At 32.2% G+C, this 21709-nt stretch overlaps 1 protein-coding gene across 2 annotated transcripts in view; it reads left to right on the top strand.

The window, feature by feature from the left end:
• The first annotated feature begins 3323 nt into the window (after positions 1 to 3323).
• The window catches only part of LOC143079285 (uncharacterized), a 30404-nt gene continuing 12018 nt past the window's right edge, over positions 3324 to 21709 (top strand). Inside the window, exons 1-9 of one of the 2 annotated variants that reach the window (XM_076254530.1) lie at positions 3324 to 4310; positions 13834 to 13875; positions 15575 to 15706; positions 17134 to 17265; positions 17766 to 17894; positions 18163 to 18297; positions 18683 to 18811; positions 20104 to 20232; positions 20636 to 20764. In XM_076254530.1, coding sequence (XP_076110645.1) covers positions 3416 to 4310; positions 13834 to 13875; positions 15575 to 15706; positions 17134 to 17265; positions 17766 to 17894; positions 18163 to 18297; positions 18683 to 18811; positions 20104 to 20232; positions 20636 to 20764 — 1852 coding nt within the window. In that variant the 5' untranslated portion in view covers positions 3324 to 3415. Of the gene's footprint in view, positions 4311 to 9608; positions 9747 to 13833; positions 13876 to 15574; positions 15707 to 17133; positions 17266 to 17765; positions 17895 to 18162; positions 18298 to 18682; positions 18812 to 20103; positions 20233 to 20635; positions 20765 to 21709 lie in introns of those variants that run through there. The other variant, XM_076254531.1, reaches the window with a different exon arrangement.

Raw genomic sequence — 21709 nt, forward strand, 5'->3', positions numbered from 1 at the left:
GCATTGTCTTCGTATCCTATTTTGATAACATTATTTAAAAACCTTTGATAATAGCCATTAAGTGTTGTAGAGTTCGTCATTGATGCAGTCCATTAATGATAAGATATTAGAAATTCAGAGGTTATTAAAGGGAGAATTATTTTTAAATATTTCTTTTTAAAGTTTGCAATTGTATATCAAAATTCTCGTTACACATGCAAATTGTTATTTGGAAAATCCTTTTCAAATGTAAATTAACACACACGCCTAAAAAAAGGACAACAACGAGAAGCAAGGTTAGCGATTTGGTACTTGTGTTATAAGAAGTCCATTGTTACTTGAAAAGGTAAAAAATGTCATGCAACACTTAGAAGACAGAGATGAGTAGCAGTCACCCACTGATCTGACTTCCTGCTTTTATATATATAATGTTTTACACAGTGGCTGCATTAACAGTTTAAAGAACAGAGGTAGGGAATATTAATTCATAAAAATCTTGCATTATCTTGATATTATTTTCTCCTATTTTATTTTTAAAAGAAGTTTTCAGTTTAAAATATTGCCCATCTTTCGTCAGTCTATTACACATATCTAATACGAAATCTCACGCAGATTCAAATTTCAGACGATGCAATGAACGAATTAAAAATAATTCAAAAGTTTTGATAAAAATATAGACAAATGTATTATTGTTATTATTATCATCAATAATAATGTATTATAATTATAATTTATAGCATTGTTATAATGAAAATTGTTATAATTATAATGCCTGTACAAAGTCAGGAATATGACAGTTGTTTGAGCTTTTGCTATTGCAATTTGATTAGTGACTTTCTTTTTTGAATTTTCCTCGGAGTCCAGTTTTTTGTGATCTTACTTTTAACACTTAATATTACTACCTCGATGATGTATCATCTACGTTAACAGATAAAACAGATGTTATATGACAAAATAATCCAATCGTTGGAGCGAGAAAGAATGAATTATGAAAGCAAACTTATAATAACTGGGACAATTATACCCTAGCCGTATTGGTCACCACTTTTTGGAACTTTTGTTCATCAGTGCTCTTCAACTTTGTACTTGTTTTGGCTTTCGAACTTTTCATCTGAGCGTCACTGGTTAGTCTTGTGTAGTCGAAACTCATGTCTGGTGTATTAAATTTTAAACCTGGTACCTTTTGTTAGCTACTATTCGTGTGTTTCTCTGTCCTATATGTTCTCCCATTTATTTGTATTGTAGTCCTGTTATGTAATGTTGTCATTTTAATGTTATATTTAACATTGCCATAAAAGCCGGGAGATTTGGTGTGCAATAAAAACAGGTTCAACCCACCATTTCTTTTCTTAAAATGTCCTGTACCAAGTCAGGAAAATGGCCATTATTATATTATAGTTCGTTTATGTGTGTGTTACATTTTAATGCTGTATTTCTGTTGTGTCGTAGTTCTCCTCTTATATTTGGTGCGTTTCCGTCAGTTTTAGTTTGTATCCTGGATTTGTTTTTGTTCTCAATCGATTTATGAATTTCGAACAGCGGTACACTACTGTTGCCTTTATTTATACTAACTAAGTATTATAGTCCCAGATAATATGAACAACTTTCTTTTTTTAACTATAAAAAAAAAACATATGTATTTAATGTCCCGGTTTAAGTAGTTTAAGTTAAATCATCATCTGTTTGCTGTAACAACATTAACGATATCAATTTTTCTGCACCAGATGCTCATTTTGACAATGAAAAACTCTTCAATAATACTCAAGGAAGAAATATTATAAATTCCAAAACTTACTTAAATGAAGAACAAAAAGTATAACTAAAGTTGGAGAAGGAATTAGAGCTTTGCATGAGCTATATGAGACTGTCATCAAAGTGAGAGGTTTAGCGCTTTAAAACCAGGTTTATCCACCATTTTCTACATTTGAAAATGCCTGTACCAAGTCAGGAATATGACAGTTCTTGTCCATTTGTTTTTGATGTGTTTTATCATTTGATTTTGCCATGTGATTACGGACTTTCCGATTAGATTTTTCTCTGAGTTTAGTATTTTTGTTATTTTAATTTTTCCTTAATCAAAATAATTCCCTATATTTTGTAGCAGCAAATTTTAACAAAACAATATAAAATCAGTTTAAAAATATCAAATCATTGATTGAAAATGGACAAACGGCACAAGTACTTAAATGTCAGCTTTTGATAAGATTGTCTTCCGATAAACAAATTTGTCGAAGAGTCATTAGGTATAGGAATGATAATATTCTTTGGCGTTGTGATAATTAAAAACCTTTATAGAATTTTCACCACTTTTTTCTTGCAGTGAATACCAACTTAATATATTATCATTATCTGATGTATTTATATATTTTTCACACTGATGCATTCTTCAACTTAGAAGTCAGAAATATATATTCATTATATGCTATTTTTTTGCCCGGTAAAGTTTTCATATTTTTTGTGGCAAAAGAGCAACATTGTTTTATGTAAGGTCAATATAATCGTTCCGTCATTGCATCCATGGCAAACAATACAGAACAAATTCTGAAGTACACACTGAACAAGCCAATGCTATTGCAGTCATTATAACAGCAGACAAAAACCTGCTGTAATGAATGGCAAAACAATCATTTTGAAGCCCAAACGAAAATACAATTCCCATTGTATCTGCCTTTATAAAATCCAGTAATGGTATGGTGCGATCATTTCTGTCAATACCTAGTGCACGTAGCAGTCTTTTTGTACTAACGTTAAATATATTTTGATAATCGACTCAATTGTTCCTTAGATTGATTAACTTTTGACCTTTACCGATTAATATGATGAATTTGTGCATTCATATTGGTTTGATAAAGTGCTTTTCACGTTTTATTCAAGAGGGTTTTTTGACATGTATGATGTTTGAATTTTAGTTTAAGGCGTGACAAAATATTTCGATAGAAAATCGAAGCAAGGAGCTGTAAGTTTATGCACGTATCTGATGTAACTATTTTCGATTCAAATACTGACAACGTTAACATAGTTACAGAGTTTTCACGTCGGAAGCATTTTTCCTACGCGCATAGTGATTGTCGATGACTAACGTGCATGCCAATATAGTGAGATCTGCACCAAGATCTACCCCCTTTATCGGATTATTGAGATAAAAATTTCGACGTTTAATTGTAGAGCTGCTTTGAACGTTAACACAACTGTCAACTACTGTTTACATTCAGATTACTATATTACCCAAAACTAACACTACCACTGTAATGATAATTGAAATCTTCCTAATTTGTCTCTAATCGTTATACACGTACTTCTTATCGTTCTAGATTCGTAAATAATGACGAGTAAAAAGCAAGCTAAAATCTTAACAAAAACGAATTTCTGGACTGCTGATCATGTGGTAAAAGGTAAACCGTTTGGCAAAGTGAGAAAAGTTAAAAAGCAGGTATTGATGGACCAATATCTCGACAATTTAGAGTGTAAACCAAGTAAACAAGCAGCTAAAGCAATAACAAAGGGAACCGATGGTATTCAACCAAATGGACATCTCAAAGTACAAAATAAGACCGGCGACAATTTAAGTCATGACGTTGATGATTCTAAAAATCAAAGCAAACAACGCAACAGGAGTATGCACAGTGGTTTATCTGTTTTGAAATCAGAAAAGATAACTAATGAAAACAACAATGAAGAATTCATAACAATATATGATGCCAAAAAGCAGCAACAAAATGCAAGTACTTCTAGTGCCATAATCGATGATACTGTGAATGAAATACATGGAAGTATAAAAATTAGAAAAGTTCGAAGAGACAGTAACGTAAATCCTATTCGGAAAACATCTGCTTTCATAATGGAAGATACTGTGAATGGGATGCATGGTAGTATAAGAGAAACAGAGTGCCGAAAAGACAGTAAAGGAAATCCTATTCGGAAAACCTCTGCTTTGTTAACGGAAGAAACAGGAAGACCTGGAAGAAGAGATTCGGTGGTTGCCATGTCAACAAGACGATATTCCCTATCTCCATCCGTATCAAAATCTAAAGTTAGAAAAACCAGTTTTGTAGCACCACCAACGGCTACCAGAAGAAAGAGCTTACAGGTTAACGGTATAATTAAAAACAAACTTTCTAAACGTACCAATACCACACAATTGCCAGAGGCAGCCGTTCGCAGGGAAACAAAGCAAATTACATTGGATGTATTAATACAGCATAGTGATGACAGGTCGTTATTGACAGTTGATGTAGAAACAATTGCTAGTAGTCTGAGTGCGCTGTACCCATCATTTGACATAGAAATAAATGGTGCTGAAGGGATGTGTTTGTACTCCAAAAACAATTCAAGTAAGTTGTTTTATTTAGCTAGCACTTCACACTCTAACATAAGGATGTGATGAACTGATAACAGTAGCTATGGAATTTATTTTTTTGATTTCTTTTAGTTTTTTTTTTTGTGTGTGTTTTCAAGCATTTTACCTTATTTCGTATATTTTATAACTGTACGATAATTCAAGCAAGATATGGTAAATGTATCATTATTTTGAGACCCGTTTTTCTGCCCAGTACATCTTAAGTAGCCACAAATAGATAACGTGGATACCTTAGCAGCATTGTTTATATCTAAACAAACATCTAACATGTCATGTCAAACTAATTTTCATGATCAAACATTGGAATTCGTTTTTTAAGAGTTTAAGGTCATGTTTATTTATAAACAATGTACATTTTTGACACGATATATTGTATAATAAAATACCAACCTATCGTGCTTGCATATTGATTATAGAGTACTATGTGTGCATATGATCACGCCGTTAGATTGTCCAAATAAGTTACATTCGAACTTATACAAGTGGTAATGTTACGTTTCGTATGATAATCTATACTATTAAAGGAAGAGACAGATTTCATTGAGTCGCAACTCCTCTGAAGCCATACAAAGTCGGAAATATTTGTGATTTGACGTATTAATGTAGTTTTTTTTTGTAGTTCCTAAATTAATCTTTAAAACAATATGTTTTCCACAGAAACGACAACTTTAGAGAAAATATCTATAGATTCGGAAACCGTTATCGACACGTGTTTTATACGCTTTTGATCACGCTCAGTCGTCGTACTTGCCGCGAAATTTAAAAACTCCTTATTTCAACACTTGCCCAATTGTACCTCGATTTCGCGGACATATATGTATGAATAGAGAGGCCGTCAATGATTCAAATACAATGTAAACCAATTCTATGGCATCTTTCCCCCTTATTGAACTGTATCTGTTCTTTTGGTTTGTTTTTGTTAGATGGTAATTTCGCCATATCTCATTATTAGCTCATCGGATAAAAAGAGCCAATGTGAGGTATAATTCACAATACTCCGTCGTCCGTAAAAAAAATGTTTTTCTACTGAAACTACTAGGTCAATTGTAACCAAACATGGCCACAATCATCCTTAGACTATTTAAAATGTCCGGAGAATGTCAGCTGGCTCCTTATTGAAGTTATTGCTCTTAAATTACGTTTTGTATCTATTTTTACGGGGTTATTTCCCTGTTGTAATCTTGAGTACTACATTATATAGAAAAATAAAAAGCAAATAGTTATCAAAAGTACTAGGATTATAATTTAGTACGCCAGACGCGCGTTTCGTCTACATAAGACTCATCAGTGACGCTCATATCAAAATAGTTATAAAGCCAAACAATACAAAGTTGAAGAGCATAGAGGATCCAAAATTCCAAAAAGTTGTGCCAAATACGGCTAAGGTAATCTATTTCTGGGACAAGAAAATCCTTAGTTTTTCGAAAAATTCAAAGTTTTGTATCAGGAAATTTATAAAAAATGATCACATAATTGATATTCATGTCAACACCGAAGTGCTGACTACTGGGCTGGTGATACCCTTAAATTATCAGCTTGAAAATATCTACAAATAAGTCAACATGACAAAAATCGTCAGTCTACTCATATTATCTCAACTTCTCTACGATACTGTATACACCTAAATACCAAAGTCCTCTACTGTATCGTCTTCTCTTTCAATACAAATTCTGTCAAAGGTACCATCCCCGCTTTGAATAGTGAGGTTCTGTACGGAATCCCAACTCATGAACCAAGGCGGCATATGGCACTGTCTCAATTTTAAATGCATATATTGTCTGCGGTATTGTCTCGATCTACGTAAATACACAGGTCAGGATCTCTCTGCAGTACCATTTTCTATTTTTAAATACATGTAACAAAGGCTTTATGAAGATATCACTACTTGATACTAAGGCTCTTGCAATTTAAACGCCGAGGCTCTATTCGGTTCCGTCTCCAATTCTCTACGGTTCCCTTTCAAGTTATAATACCAAGACTCTCTTTACGGTTCCTTTCCATTTGAAGTACTAAAATTCTATTTATGGTACCTTCTCCATTCAACAATTTCCAGGCGTTATCCAACTTTTAACCTAATTCACATTGCTCTAACATAATTATGTATAATCTAACGATACTAAGTAAGATCAAGTAAGTGAAATTGTTTCTATTGTATAGTGGGACTTGTATAAATAAGTGTAGTTACAAATAATTTGACCATGCATTTATGATGCATAAATTTTATTATGATTCATTACCAAAAAGAAAACAAAAAACTTATAATTATAATTTTATGTACTAAATGATGAAGCAAATTAGTATTTTTTTTTTTATGTCCTGTTTATATTCTAAGAATCCTCTGAATTTATAAATTTTCAATCTGTTGTATATATAAAAACAATTAGTTGATGAAAGGATATGTCTGTTTTTGACAAATACGAGGCAGATATGCAGAAGGGAGGCTCTGAAAGCGCGCTTAACCAGACAATATATGGTGTTGCATATCAGAAAGGTATGGATAGAAGTATGCATAATTAAAATCGTGAAAAATATAATTTTTGGCAAATCACGAATTTATGAACGCAATACATCATTTAACGTAACCAGCCATATTCGAAGATTCTGCCACTTGTAATCTTACTTGAGGACGAAAATTTGGTCCATTTTATATGAATATAACCGAAAATTTATTTTCGAGTTCTTTTGAAAGGCGTCATTTTGCGCAATGAAAAGCTAAGTTAAACTAAGTGAAAAAAAATATTTGTTAACTCAATGTTCAGAATATGAAACAGATGTAAACTGTAGAAACATATACAAAAAGTTTGTATGTTACACAGTTTCCTTATTTCCTTTTATCAGATTAAACTTATTTCTTCCGTCGTCTAATAATTTTTATCCAACACATACCAAGAGAGACAAACGAATTGCATGTAATTTTCATCATTTTTACTGACAACTATATTTAATGGTAAACATTGTGGAAGGAACCGCGTAATTATCTATTAGAGTGCTTATTCATTCGTCTGCGATTCAACAAAAAGCTGTGCTGAATTCAAACTTATTGTTTGTATACCTCTTAACTTTGGTCAACATTACGAAGATTATAATTTCTTTCTAAAGCCAAAAGCTGGTTTCGTAGCGCCTTACTGTGTGTATTAAGATTAATGGAAGTAGTTCTCTCTGTTGTTGTCATTTATCAAAATATTATGTTTTGGGCCAAAAAAGGGGGATCCAATAATATCGAAACTTGATTTTGCTTTTTCCTTTGAAATATGAATAAAAGAATGAATTTTGGATTTTTCCTTTATAGGGGAATTAAGGATGGGATTTATCATCAAATAAAACAAAAGCATTTTGCGGGGAGCGCGTTTCAAGATTACGACCAGAGTTTAAAAAAATAGAAGTGGAAATTAAAGAAAAATCGCCTATAAACATTTTTCAATCAACTCAAAATGTATCCGACGTGTTATGTTTCTGTTTTTGAACTTGAAATTTATAAAATAAGAACTTTGCCCTTTTTACTCATTATTTATTCAGATGGAGGATTTCAGTTAAACGGGACAGATTTTTTTTAAAGTTCGGTGGAAACGTAAAATGGTTGGAAATCATATATATGAATTTTACTTTTTTTACGACCACGTAGTTTCATGAGATAGGATATGACATACATAATTGTCCATACTTAAGACCGCGTAATTAATAGAATATATATATAAAAAAAATAACTATATAAAGATAGATTAAAAGACCATATACTGCAGTAGTGTCATGAGATTTTTACAAACTAATAATTGCTGTAGTCTATATCACGTGACCGTTAAAAGTGGCACGAGTATCAAATGTGATATTCAAGCTATAGCACCATCGTTGTAAAAAGTATTACGCAGAAATTCAAATACATTGGTTCCTTGGAAACTAGTTATAAACTGGACTATCTTTGCGGTGCTTAGTATTCCACGAATTTGTATAAACGTGACTGTATTTCCGGTTCAATGTAATTAAATTTCTTTTTATGTATCTTACATCTATTGTAAATAAATTGACAAGTTTGGAAAAGACAAGTATTAAGATAAGTGCGGAATATAATAATATAATAAAAGAAATAGTTTGGTTTATTATTGAACGGTCGTTAAAGAGAACTACCGCCCTCTTTGTTTAACTTTGGTCTTGAGTCATCTTATCTTTAAAGTACACAGAAGATTTTATTTTCTTGTCATGCTCGGGTTAAAATTTTAATTGTGATATATTGAAGAAAAAGCCAAAGAAATAAACTTTGGTACCTGATTAAATGCACAATGCTTTATTCCAAATGTTTGGTAAGCCCATTACATATATTTTAAGCACCATAATATGAGGGTCTAAGTAGAACAACCAAAGCCACATAAGGTCAACTTTTGTCGAAGGAGGGGTAGCCTTTGTTGCAATGACATATTTTATTCTTCATTTGAAGAAAAACGAAAAAACAAAGGAGAGTTGCAATAAACAAAAAAAAATGGTGAATTATATCCATTAACTAGACACAGCTAACATCCTGAAATATATAGAACTGACATATGCAATTGAACCGCATATAGATGTTAATTCCAATTTTCAAACAAATCATGTTCTAATAGCTCAATACAGGCATATATATAAGATTCAATGTAGTGCATGCGTCTACTCTTACCAACTTACACGCTTCGAACAAAATAGTGACGTTTATCCTTGGTTTCATGGAAATTAACAATACTTTATATTTTTAAGATAAAACAAAATTAGCTGAGAAGCATTCCAACCATCTTGTTTTATTGTGTAAAGTAACAAAAAGTGACGTTTGAAGTTATAATAATGAAGGTTATACCTACATATATAAAATCCGTTTGTAATATGATACCAAGTAACGTAACAATTTGCTAGCGAAGATGACTTAAAAATGATTCTATATATATATATATATATATATATATATATATATATATATATATATATATATATAAAAACTATCTAAATGTTTAATATATAATTTCAGCACTGCACGCAAAGTAGTCTGCATTCAATCAGGGTCATGAAACACAACATATTTTGTCATTATAAGATAAATAACACATTCTTTTTTAACAACTAATCGAAATGAATATTCATGATTCATTATCTTCGTCATAACTCGTTTAAAATATTTAAAATCAAACTGAAAAAGTTTATTAGATACAATTGTTTCTAAGCAAATAATACACCAGGGTAGCAACTATATATAGATATAGCTTGATGAAAACAAACACTGTAAGCTAAACATTAAACAAAGGTTGAAAGGCTAATATTATTAATGGGTGTATGTACTATTTAACACGGATTCCATCCACGCCCAATTCACAACTGTTTTGGACGACAAAGAGAGCTGGTCTCTCTTAGATTACAAGAGCTGGTCTCTTAAATGAAATAGTAAAGCAGTTTGGTAAGTTAGTTTTGAAATAGAAAGTATTCGTATGTAAAGTATGTATATGTATTGTTTCATCTCAGATAGAAAAATCTACTCTGTTAGGGACCAACCATTTAACTTCAACGGGATGGAGTGGGTATTTTTTTTTTGGGGGGGGGGGGGGGTAAGAATTTTTGTCTGAATCAGAATTTTTTTTCAGCTTTTCGTCGCCATCAAAAGAATATTTTTTTTTCTTCAAATTTAACACTATGAAGTATCGATTCTGAATAATTTTAGTTCGTCATCAGCTAGTTCACAATATTTTTTCCGTCAAATTGGGGATCAGAATATTTTTAATGGAAAAAAATACACATATTTTAGCTAAATGGTCGTACCACTATGACTGTTATCAATTGAAACCATTAACATTTTTGATTATATAATCAGGAAAAGGGACCAGTTTTTGAGAGGAGACAGTGTCGTGAAATCTTCTAATCAATTTATATATATATATATAAATAAATATATATATATATATATATATATATATATATATATATATATATATATATATATATATATATATATATATATATATATATATATATATATATATATATATATATATCTTGCTGTCATTTAATGTTATTGTCAGAATAATTATCAGAGCGAATTTTCGAATGTCCAATACAACAATGAAAAGTTAATTGAAAATTGAATATAACGGTTTAGTACGAACCTACAGCCCGTAACAGAGAAGTGCTCGAATTGATGTTTCTTTACCGTCAAAATTAGCTACGTTATCGACAAACTTAATTGAGTAGTGACCGAACTATTGGTACTTTAACGTTAAAAAGATTGACAATGCTGACAAACTTTCATGTGTCGATAATCAAGTTTAATACCACGTACTCTTACGTCGGATACCGGGCAGTTTCTTTGTTATATCTGTACTTTATCAAATACATGTACATGTTAATATTTACTTAATATTAAATAGGTAAAAATGATTGCTGAAAGCCTGTTTAGGGTTTCTTTCTTGTGTATGATTAAATAATTTTTCACATGCCTGAACTCATTGACGATAATGGAAGGTGCTCTATTAGAAAAAAATGGATTTCTAGATCGGCTTTTCTTGAGCCTGTTTTGTACATTTAGTTTAACAGATATGATCCAATGGAAATTTTCACATGGAACCTTCGGTAAATAGGAAAATGAAAAGATATGGGGTTATTTACAGAGAGACCACACTCCATCCATGAGAAAAACGGAGGGAATTTAAAAATCTAGAGGTCTCCACAAGGCTTTCAACAAGGGTTGAATCTCACTCCTTCTGAAAAGCTCTAAATCGCCCCAACGTGTACATACATTTGGTCATCAAGAGATTCTGGTTTCTCTTTTTGTGTGTCATAAACATTCAATTCGGATTTGAATTTAATTTACCGAAACATTTCCGTACATTAAATCTTAGGACGGTCAGAACATTTTAAGGACGCAACAGATTGAAGTACAATTTTCAGTAGTACATAGATGTGCAATAACTCAGCTTCCTGTACATGTTCATGAAGTTCTAAATTTTGAATGTTGATTTCTTTAAAAAAACACCATTTTTTTACAATAAAAAATCTCAAAATGTCCGTTAACAATGAAAAAGTTTGACCATGAAAAATCACATATCTAAGAAAAGCAGTCGTTTAATTGATTATAAGAAAGTTTCAGTATATCATGTCAAATTTCTTTAATTTGTGAGTTTTCCTTTAGTTACAAATGTAGCTCCATGTCTGATGGTGAAATAAAAATGAATGTCTCTGACAGAAAGTGGTGAATTAGTTTCCATAAATGACAGATGAATCGGGCCAAGCTTAGTAACTTATGTAGTAAACAGACTACTGTAACATTGACGCACTCGTCGGACTGTTTAAAAGATTTGTGTTTATGACCAAAAATTTATATACAACTTCATTTATAAATAAATCTGAATTTCATAGCGCGTCGTCACAATAATGAAAGTTATAAAAAAAAAATCTATAACCAGCAGATCTATACTTCTACAAAGAAAGTATTCTTGTACAAAAGGGTATTTATTATAAAATGGTCCTAACTATAGAATAGATAGTTTACCACGGAAATCTTAAACGGAAGTTTCGACAATTTTAAACAGAAGAGATTTGAAAATAAATTTAACTTTAAATAAACACTGAAATAATTTTAATACCTCGAAGGTGTAAAGAATAAACCAACAATCTAAATCTTTAAAAGTGTCTTCATTGCACTAACCGACGAGTTCATGTTTACAGTAGAAACAGTGGATGTGACTACAATAAATTCATTATCATTGTATCATGAATATTTACATGTAACATGATCTCGTCGATTCGCACGACGAAGCCATTGTTTATGACAGAACACACATTCTAGATTATGTATTTTTGTTTCCGTCAGTTCGAAAGTATTTGATCATTTCAACCCCTTTGTATTTCATAATATGTGTCATGAACAAAGACATATGTTCGATTGAATAATGATTTCCTCGTAACAAATGATAGAAATTTCGGAGATCCCGTATTTGATCCTTTACCGTTAAAATGAAAATGCCAATGACAGAGGTTGATTATAAAAAATGTTTTGCTGTGTTAAAAAAACTTCGACTTAAACAATGAAAACTTACACGTTGGACAAGAAATATTTTGTCGATGAAGAAAATTAAATTATGTCACTTCTGAAATAAGTTTGTTGATAACGTAACTTATTCTGACGGTAAAGAAACGCGAATTCGATCACTACTCTGTTACGGGCTGTACCTGTCTTTGCTTTTATTTCATATTTGCGCGTTTTTTGTTTTTTTTTTTGTTTTTTTTTTTTTGGCGGAAAAGAAGCACGCATAACAGTAAAAAGTGATTTCAAAATTGAATAAAAAAGTTTATTATGAACCTATCCGTCTTTGCTTCATTCCAGATTTGCGCGTGCTGGCGAAAAAGAAGCACAACAATTGCATTTGTATGTAATAAACGAGAAGGCAGTAAATTCAATATGGGAAGCAAATCTGAATTATGCTGTTTCTAGTAAACAATGCTTACTAGCGTTTTACTTAGCGAAACAATATGCATGAAGTTTCATAAAAAAGTATTTATCTATATAACGTAAAATTGCTACTGTTGTTAGTTGTTAGTCTGTCTGAGTTATATCCCTGACCTTGTGGTCATGGAAATTGCATTTGAATGTAATAAACGAGAAGGCAGTAAATTCAATATGGAAGCAAATCTGAATTATGCTGTTTCTAGTAAACAATGCTTACTAGCGTTTTACTTAGCGCAACAATATGCATGAAGTTTCATAAAAAAATATTTATCTATATAACGTAAAATTGCTACTGTTGTTAGTCTGTCCGAGTTATATCCCTGACCTTGTGGTTATGGAAATTGGAGTTTTCATACTCGCACTCAGATTTCGACCAATCAAGATACTTATACTACATTCGATTTCGAGCATAGATGCTGTATGCATTAAAAATTCATGACCAATCCAAGAACCTAATTTTAGAATGGCGTACTTTCTCACAGAAACTAAGCTTTCCACCTAATGACATGTTGTTATGATTTAGCTCTTGACTTTGACATTGTTTATCAACAAAAAGCATGATATACGTGTTTGTTTAACACAAATCTGAAGAGTTATAAGATTATGTATAAGGGCACTTCTATTCTATATCGATCTTTCCACGTCCTTATAGATAAAACTTAAACAATTAATTTAATGTTTAAACGGACCATCAAAGTACATGCATCAAAGGCAAAAAGTCAGGGTCTTCGATAGGGGTTAATAGTAATACATATATAAACTTTTATTTTGATTTTCAAAGCACTTCATTTAACTAATGTCAGTTTTTAGCATTATGACATAAAGCCTGGTGATCAAAATGAGGTTGAAATAATAAAACACTGTGTCAAATGCTGGGTATATAAACAGAAGTGTTAGTTGGTACGTCTAGCATAAACTTAGGTAGTGCCTTGTAACAAAACAGTAGCTGATTTTTACTTAGAATATACAAAGATGGAATGTGCAGATGAACTGTAAATGAATTTGATGTTAATTATTGTCAAATATTATGCTATTCGTTTTTCAGAACATAACAAAGGAAACAATAAATCTACAATGGCTCCAAGAGGTAAGTATTTTTTTTTTATTTGAGTAAAAAAAAAGCAGAATAATAAGTTACAATCGGAACTTCTCGGCCTTTTCTGGTTGCACGAAGAAATAACGTTCTAATTGTACTGCAAAGCGAGAATGGCCGATTAGTAACGATTGCAATAAGTAATACATTTTTTTTTCGATAATTATTATTTGTTGAATATAACAATGTAATTCTCCCTTGGAAATAAACCCATCAGATATACCAGGATTGAAATTTTGTATTAGGAATGTACTTTGATTGAAAAAAAAAACAACCGTGAAATATTTTAGTCATTCGTAAATTACTATAAGTGAGCTAAAAATAGATCAATACTATTACGGGAGATTCATTTCGATATACTACTTGTGATAAAATGCCTCCAAAGCCTGATTTGCCCCTTCTTACTGCTTAGCTGTCATATGCTTCAAGTAGGGCGTATCTTCTATAGCACAGTCGATCTTTTTTTTATTTGTCAAACTATTGCTAAGGTTACACTTACAAAACGGGACCATAGCTTTTAGTTGACTAAAACTTCCTACTTTAACCCAGGTCTCGCCACATGTATAACAACCCTTAACAATCCTGTTATCTTTAATATGCTATTATGCAGAAGACTTTTATTATCAGTGTTAGAATTGCAACGATAATTCACTTATTTACTTGTCCTCTATACCAGACAACCTACTAAATAAATATAATTCGAAAAAAAGTAATTTGTCCAGACGTTATATTGCCGGGTGCTGTGGTTCAGCTTAGAAATAATTCATTTCAGCAACATTCCAATCAGTCCAGATTACAAATGTTTTATAGGCTATTACCACCTGCAAAGTAAATACAATAAGTACTTAACATTGAATTATGCTATCAAATGTGTAATACATGTTTAATTTAGTTATGTACATAATGATGAACTTTTGCTTATATTAAATCTGCATAACTGGTAACAATTACACAACAGGAAAATCCCTGCTCTTCGGAACTCTTTTTTGTTGGAATTCCGTTCAGAACCGTAGACCCCCGTTTGATATATGATAATAAAAGAAGTATTTACCTAGGTTGAACGTAACTTACAGATTTAAATTATAATTATAATAATATGCAGAATACTGGGCGGGCAGGCGGTCGGTCAATTGGAGAAAATGATATGTTATTTTTTTTTTTTATATATAATTAACTTCTTCTACCGACCAACCGCTTGCCCACCCAACATGCGGGCCGGGCAGGCAGGCGGTTGGTGGGTCGGAGAATATTTATATTTGTACTTTGTATAAAGCTTTTTACCCTGAGCCTTCAGACAGCTTGTATATACTTTTTTAAGATGTGTACACATTAAGTGAACTTTGTCGGATTTATATAATATTTTTTTGAAGACTACAGTTTTCCTTTGCGTTGTTAATTTGTAAAAATCCGTTTTTCTTGTTCAAATAAAGGCTTTCAATTCCTGTTACTAGCAATTTGATACCATCTCATTTGTTGTTTCAAAAAAAGACTAAATTAGTTGAAAATGCTACAAGCATGCTTGGCACCCCTTTCCCCGGCGTTTAACCTCCACTAAAACATATAAAATATAATATAAGATTTGAATAGATTTGCATTCCTATTATGTAAACTATCAACTTTGTAAGTATCGTGGTTACGAGAACAGATGACTTGGGGCAAGGACATACGGATTTAACTGTATTTTATTTTACAGACGAATTGCATTCCACAATCTTTAATGAAAAGTTATCAATTAAAGATGTAATAAAGGAAATGAAACAGAAATCAAACAATTCCAAATGCCAAACAGATTTCTGTCGCAGAATGGCAGCATTCGCTAATGACGGTAAGTAGTTACACGAAAAATATTTAGTTTTTAATATGCATTGTTATTCGAGACAGCAATCTATAATGTTTTCTTATTATGGAAGTGTTGATAAAATAGAAACGGAGGATACCAAAAGGATAGACAAACCCATTAGTCGAAAACAAACTGACAACACAATGGAAAAAACCCACTAAAAACAAAATAAAAAACAAATAAAGACTGAGTAACTCAAAGCCTACTGAAAACCGGTGTCTATCAGGTGCTTCGAGAGGGTAATCAGATCCTTTTCTAAACGTTGCATCCATCTTGTTGACCATATTATTACAAACCCTGTGAAACGTGTAATTCGCTAGGTCACATTCGAGGATAAGTTATTTTCACCTGAACGTTATTCTCTCTCGAAGACACATTACACAAATCTATCGTGTCCCATAAAAAAGCAGATATTATTCTCTATAAAATAATATTGATATTGTTTTAAGATGGAATTATATGGTTTAAATCTAAGTTCGTAATTTAGAATGACCTGTCAAGTATGATTACAATATTTCTAAAAGAGAAAGCTTGAGCAAACAAAAAAGTTGAAAGTGACACCACTAAAGATTAAAAACGTCTTATCTATTTGATAAAGATGTTTAATTTCAACTTGTTATATTTCATTGCTAAAACAAAGATATTTAATATAAAGTAAATAAAATATGGATTTTAAATGTTAGGGACGAGCATAATATTAGGTATTTAGGTTATGATTTTATTCTGTCTTAAATAAAAATATGTATTTATAAATCGTGCAACGCCCTACGTATGACTACCTCGGTCACCGAGTTTAATTCGCTTACGTAATCGCAGCCTACATGCACCAAAAATATTATTCCAGTGCATGCAACTTAGGAATGGCATAGGTTGCCTACATGCATCGAGCCACACAGTCAATTGAATGTAACTTGGGACTGATATAGGGAGCCAAAATATGTCAAGCCACTTTTCCCATGCATGCAACAGCGGAATGACATAGGCGGTCTTCATGCATTAAGCCAGTATTTCGCTGCATGTAACTTGGAATGGCATATAGTTTGTCTACACATGTCAAGCCTCAAGTGTCATACTAGTACATTCAAATGAGATAGACATACATTGTAGGGTGTCAAGCCAAATCTTTAATTGCATGCAACCAAATACTGATATAGAATTCTACGTGTGTCTATCCAAAATTACCATCCATGCAACTACAGAAAGACTAAGGCGACCACGTGTGTCAAGCTACGATTGACATGCATGACATTTAGAAAATACATACAGCAAATATACAGTCGTCAACCCACTATTGCCATACACGCATCAGCATATTTCACTTAATCAAAAGAAGTTTTTTCAAAAACCTAAAGCTAGAACTCTTCTTTCTAAAGTGCATTTAATCTGACTTCAGTTGTTTTAATACATTTCAGACTCTCTTCATGTTTTGCTGGCGAAACAAGAAGGGATATCTTGTATTATCAAAGCGATGAAACAGTTTACAGACAGCAAAGATCTCATAAAATCAGCTTGCCAAACTTTATTAAAAATGACATCATATTCAGGTATATATTTCAATGTTTTCTTTCCTTGATTAGCTAAACCTTTTTATTATCGAAGATGTATCATTTTCAGATTTCTCCGTTTATTTGAAGTGCCAATGATTTTTAAAATATTACTATTTGTCTAAATGCTAATTCGTGATCAGACCTGACAGTGAATCTAAGTGGATTTATATGAGTCAATTGATTGGTATTGATAGATATGTTACATTCAAAGACAAATTATTATAACAATAATATTATTTCAGCAAAAGTATTAAAAATTGGAGGAATAATACGAAACATTATAAAAATTATGCTTGATATGCAGTTAACTGCAAACTAGTAACACGTCTAGTTTTCTCGCTACATTGATGACTTATTGGTAGCCTTCGGCTGTTATCGGCTTCGTTCGAGTTGTTGTCTCTTTGACATATTCCCCATTTCCATTTTCAATTTTATTGTAGCCTGGAAGCTCGGATTGTTTGAGCATATCTTACAAGATTTACATATTTCAATTACAGATGCCAATTGTGTTCATGTCCATAAAGAAGACGGAATCTCATTTCTAATAGAACTTGTACAAATCAAGATTGACGACGCAGAACTCCTGCAGACCATATTAGATATATTAGGGTATCTTGTAATGACCGGTAAGGAGAAATTTTAAATTTATATTTCTTTCAATTCTGGTTATTAAAAAATTAAAGTATAATAAAAGTACACATGTATCATGTGTATATGTGAGATATACGTCAATGAAACAGTAACCCAACAACACAAACTAGAACCACAACAAACAACCAATCGAGAAACTATGAAACAACAAAGATTAAACACTGATGATTTTGAGGATAATATTTTTGGGATTTTGAAATATATGGAAAACATTCCTAATTCCTTATTCATTGTGTATTGTAGATAACATAGATATTATAGATTCCATGATTGAAAAATCCTGTCATACCATCATCCTTACCACAATGTCAAGGCATGGCGACTATAGCGACATTGTTAAACAGTGCTGTTTTATCTTATCAAATTTAGTAAACTCAGGTAAGTACCTACAATATTGTATCTTACATTATGACAAAAACTTTCATAGTCTAACGGTGTAGTGTTTTCACTTGTTACATGTACTCAGTTATGGTTATTAATTTCACCATTATTTCGCAACATGATCCCAGTATGGATACATTCAAAAAGCAATATAATTGCGCAATAAAAGCACACACGTATGTTGTATACTATTCCAGGAACAATGATCACAACGTACAAACCACTCCATCATGTCATACAATTTTGTTGTTCACATTGCTGAAGGTTATTATATGAATTCAACCATCTTAAAATTTCGGAAACGGAAAATTGAATGGCAAATGAAATTAGTGCTTTGATTTCCAAAACAATAATGATAATTACTGTCATTTCGTTTTTCTAGTTGACATCGCCAGGTCTCTCATGTTTATTGGAGGAGTACATGTAATTATTGGTGCCATGCAAAAGTTTGAAGAAAATAACGAAGTATTAGAGAACGGATGTAGAGCGCTTGGAAGTTTTGCAGTACATGGTAAGTAATATAAGAAAAGTAAGGAAATCATGCTTACAAATGTTTTTCATCACTTCTGTTTCGATGTGTTTTCATGCACGATATTATTTATAAGGAAACATAAACTAACAAAAAACGGCTTTCTTAATTGAGAACACAACACAAGTCTATAGAATATATGTAAAAAGTTAAAAATAGATAAAATATTGAAATCAAGATTGGGCTTTTACAATTATTAATGACAGAGGTGAATACAGTCGTTTTGTTATTTATTATCGGACCACAGATGAATTATCACGTTGTGATTGGTTAAATGCCGTCACGTGGTGACCCCCTATGAGACCTTATCGGACCACAGATGAATTATCACGTTGTGATTGGTTAAATGCCGTCACGTGGTGACCCCTGTGAGACCGTATGGGGTTAGTAAGTTTCATATGGGGTTCATGACGCGTTAATGGCGACGTCATCTATTAATGTTGTTGTGTTTCATTGTTTATTTTTCAACAAAACGCCGCAGAAAAAGTCCAGCGTCCGATAAATTCGTTATACGGTTAACTACTGACCCCCTACGGATCCATAGAGGGTGAATAAAATTCATAGGGGACTCGGCCTCCGGCCTCACCCCCTATGGATTTTACTAACCCTCTATGGATCCGTATGGGGCTCAGTAGCGAACCATATAACTTATAGTATGGGGTTAGTAAGTTTCATATTGGGTTCATGACGCGTTAATGGCGACGTCATCTATTAATGTTGTTGTGTTTCATTGTTTATTTTTCAACAAAACGCCGCAGAAAAAGTCCAGCGTCCGATAAATTCGTTATACGGTTAACTACTGACCTCCTACGGATCCATAGAGGGTGAATAAAATTCATAGGGGACTCGGCCTCCGGCCTCACCCCCTATGGATTTTACTAACCCTCTATGGATCCGTATGGGGTCAGTAGCGAACCATATAACTTATAATATTTAGTTGTGAAATTCCAATATACATGTGAGATAATAGCAGCATTGGTCAAACAAATGTGCATATTAACTCCAGGATGGTTTCGCTATGAAATTGTGATACCCAAGTCATATCCTGTTGTGAATAACTTTAGTTTGTTAGCAAGACTCGATATTTAATCAAAAACAGAAGAAGAGAAAGAAGTATTCAATCATGAGAATGGCACAAACAAATAAAACATACATGTTTTTCATAAAAAGTAATATATTTATTATTTATATTCTATATATGATAATGATTGTTGTTGACATTAATTAATGTTATTTTTTTTCTTAATAATAGTAATTACTGTTATCAATTTTAGATGAAATATGTACCGATGTTGTCAATGCTGGTGCTTTGAAAATAACACTGCATACTTTGGAGAGAAGCAGAGAAGATGAACGGTTGTTAGAATGTGCTACATGGGCTTTAGCATGTCTCACAAAATATGGTAAATTTCATACCTAATATATTTCATAGCAAAAGGCGAATCAATATTGTCCATTTCAGACTTTTCATACTATTATTTGGTATACAGTTCATATTCATACAGTTTAATCATCCTATATTAGTTTTATGTTAAATAACTAGCGAATTATATTCGTTACCCTTACTCACAAAATATGCAATTTCGATTATCTTCACATCAGATCAGAAACTATTCAGTGTGATCGCTCTTAAGCTGTCTATGTTGTGTTTTGTGAACTGTTGTTTTTCTTTTTGTTGGTTCATTTCCCATAGAATTGATGATTTTACATCGACTTACGGTTTTTGAGTATTCTTATGGTATATTTTTTCTTTTTGGGGTATCTTTGTCCCTGTCTCTTATAAAATGTATTTTATATTTATTTCAGAGGAATCATGTAAGGATGTATGCAGTTCATGTGGCATGGAGAAACTAATTCAAGGAATGAAAAACTATCCTACCATAGAAATAATACAGGAATACGGTTGCTGGACAATCTGTAACATAATTGCACATGGTAAGACAAGAACAGATAAGGGCAACAGTAGTATTCCGGTGTTCATGACTTTTAAATCAATTGAGAGAAAAAAATCCGGGTTACAAACTCAAACCGAGGGAAACGCATCTACTTTCAGTGGAAAACAATGGAACGACAGAAATAATGGTGTGCAACAGAAACAAACGCCAATGCTACACACATAGAAAGAGCTAATTAATAACAACTGCAATATTCATGATTTGGTGCAGGACATTTTAGTTGTGTTATCTACCAACCATAAATGATCATGCCTACCCTTACACATTCTATAAACTGTTTTGGTTAAGCACCATTGATGTTAAACCATGTTCCCAATATAAGTCTTTGTAGAATATTTTAAAGAATAGATTCAATTTGCACGTACACACGCATGCATACTTACTTATGTATAATTCGGAGTTAAGTATGACGCCCATTATCACTGAACTAGTATGCATATTTGTTTAGGGGCCAGCTGAAGGACGCCTCCGGGTGCGGGAGTTTCTCGCTACATTAAAGACCAATTGGTTGTCTGCTCTTTGGTCGGGTTGTTGTCTCTTTGATACATTCCCCATTTCCATTCTCAATTTTATTGCTTATTCTATTTTTTTAGCTTACCTGGTCCAAAGGGCCAAGTGAACTTGTCCGACGTCCGTTAACTTTTACAAAAATCTTCTCCTCTGAAACTACTAGGCCAATTTCTATTCTTGTCTCTAGTGTGTGTAATTTGTTTAATATGCATATAAACCAAGGTGAGCGACACAGGCTCTTTAGAGCCTCTAGCTTGCCAATATGGACGAACAAGTATATATATTCTAGCCTTAGTTAGAAATCTTTAGCCCAGATTTTAAGATATTGGTTTAAAGTAGAAAATAAATATATACATGTATAAACTTGAATTTAAAAAAACCATGTTGACACATAATCGAAAAGAGAAGAAAGTAT

This window comes from Mytilus galloprovincialis, chromosome 6 (assembly GCF_965363235.1).
Source record: "Mytilus galloprovincialis chromosome 6, xbMytGall1.hap1.1, whole genome shotgun sequence".
Classification (NCBI taxonomy): domain Eukaryota; kingdom Metazoa; phylum Mollusca; class Bivalvia; order Mytilida; family Mytilidae; genus Mytilus; species Mytilus galloprovincialis.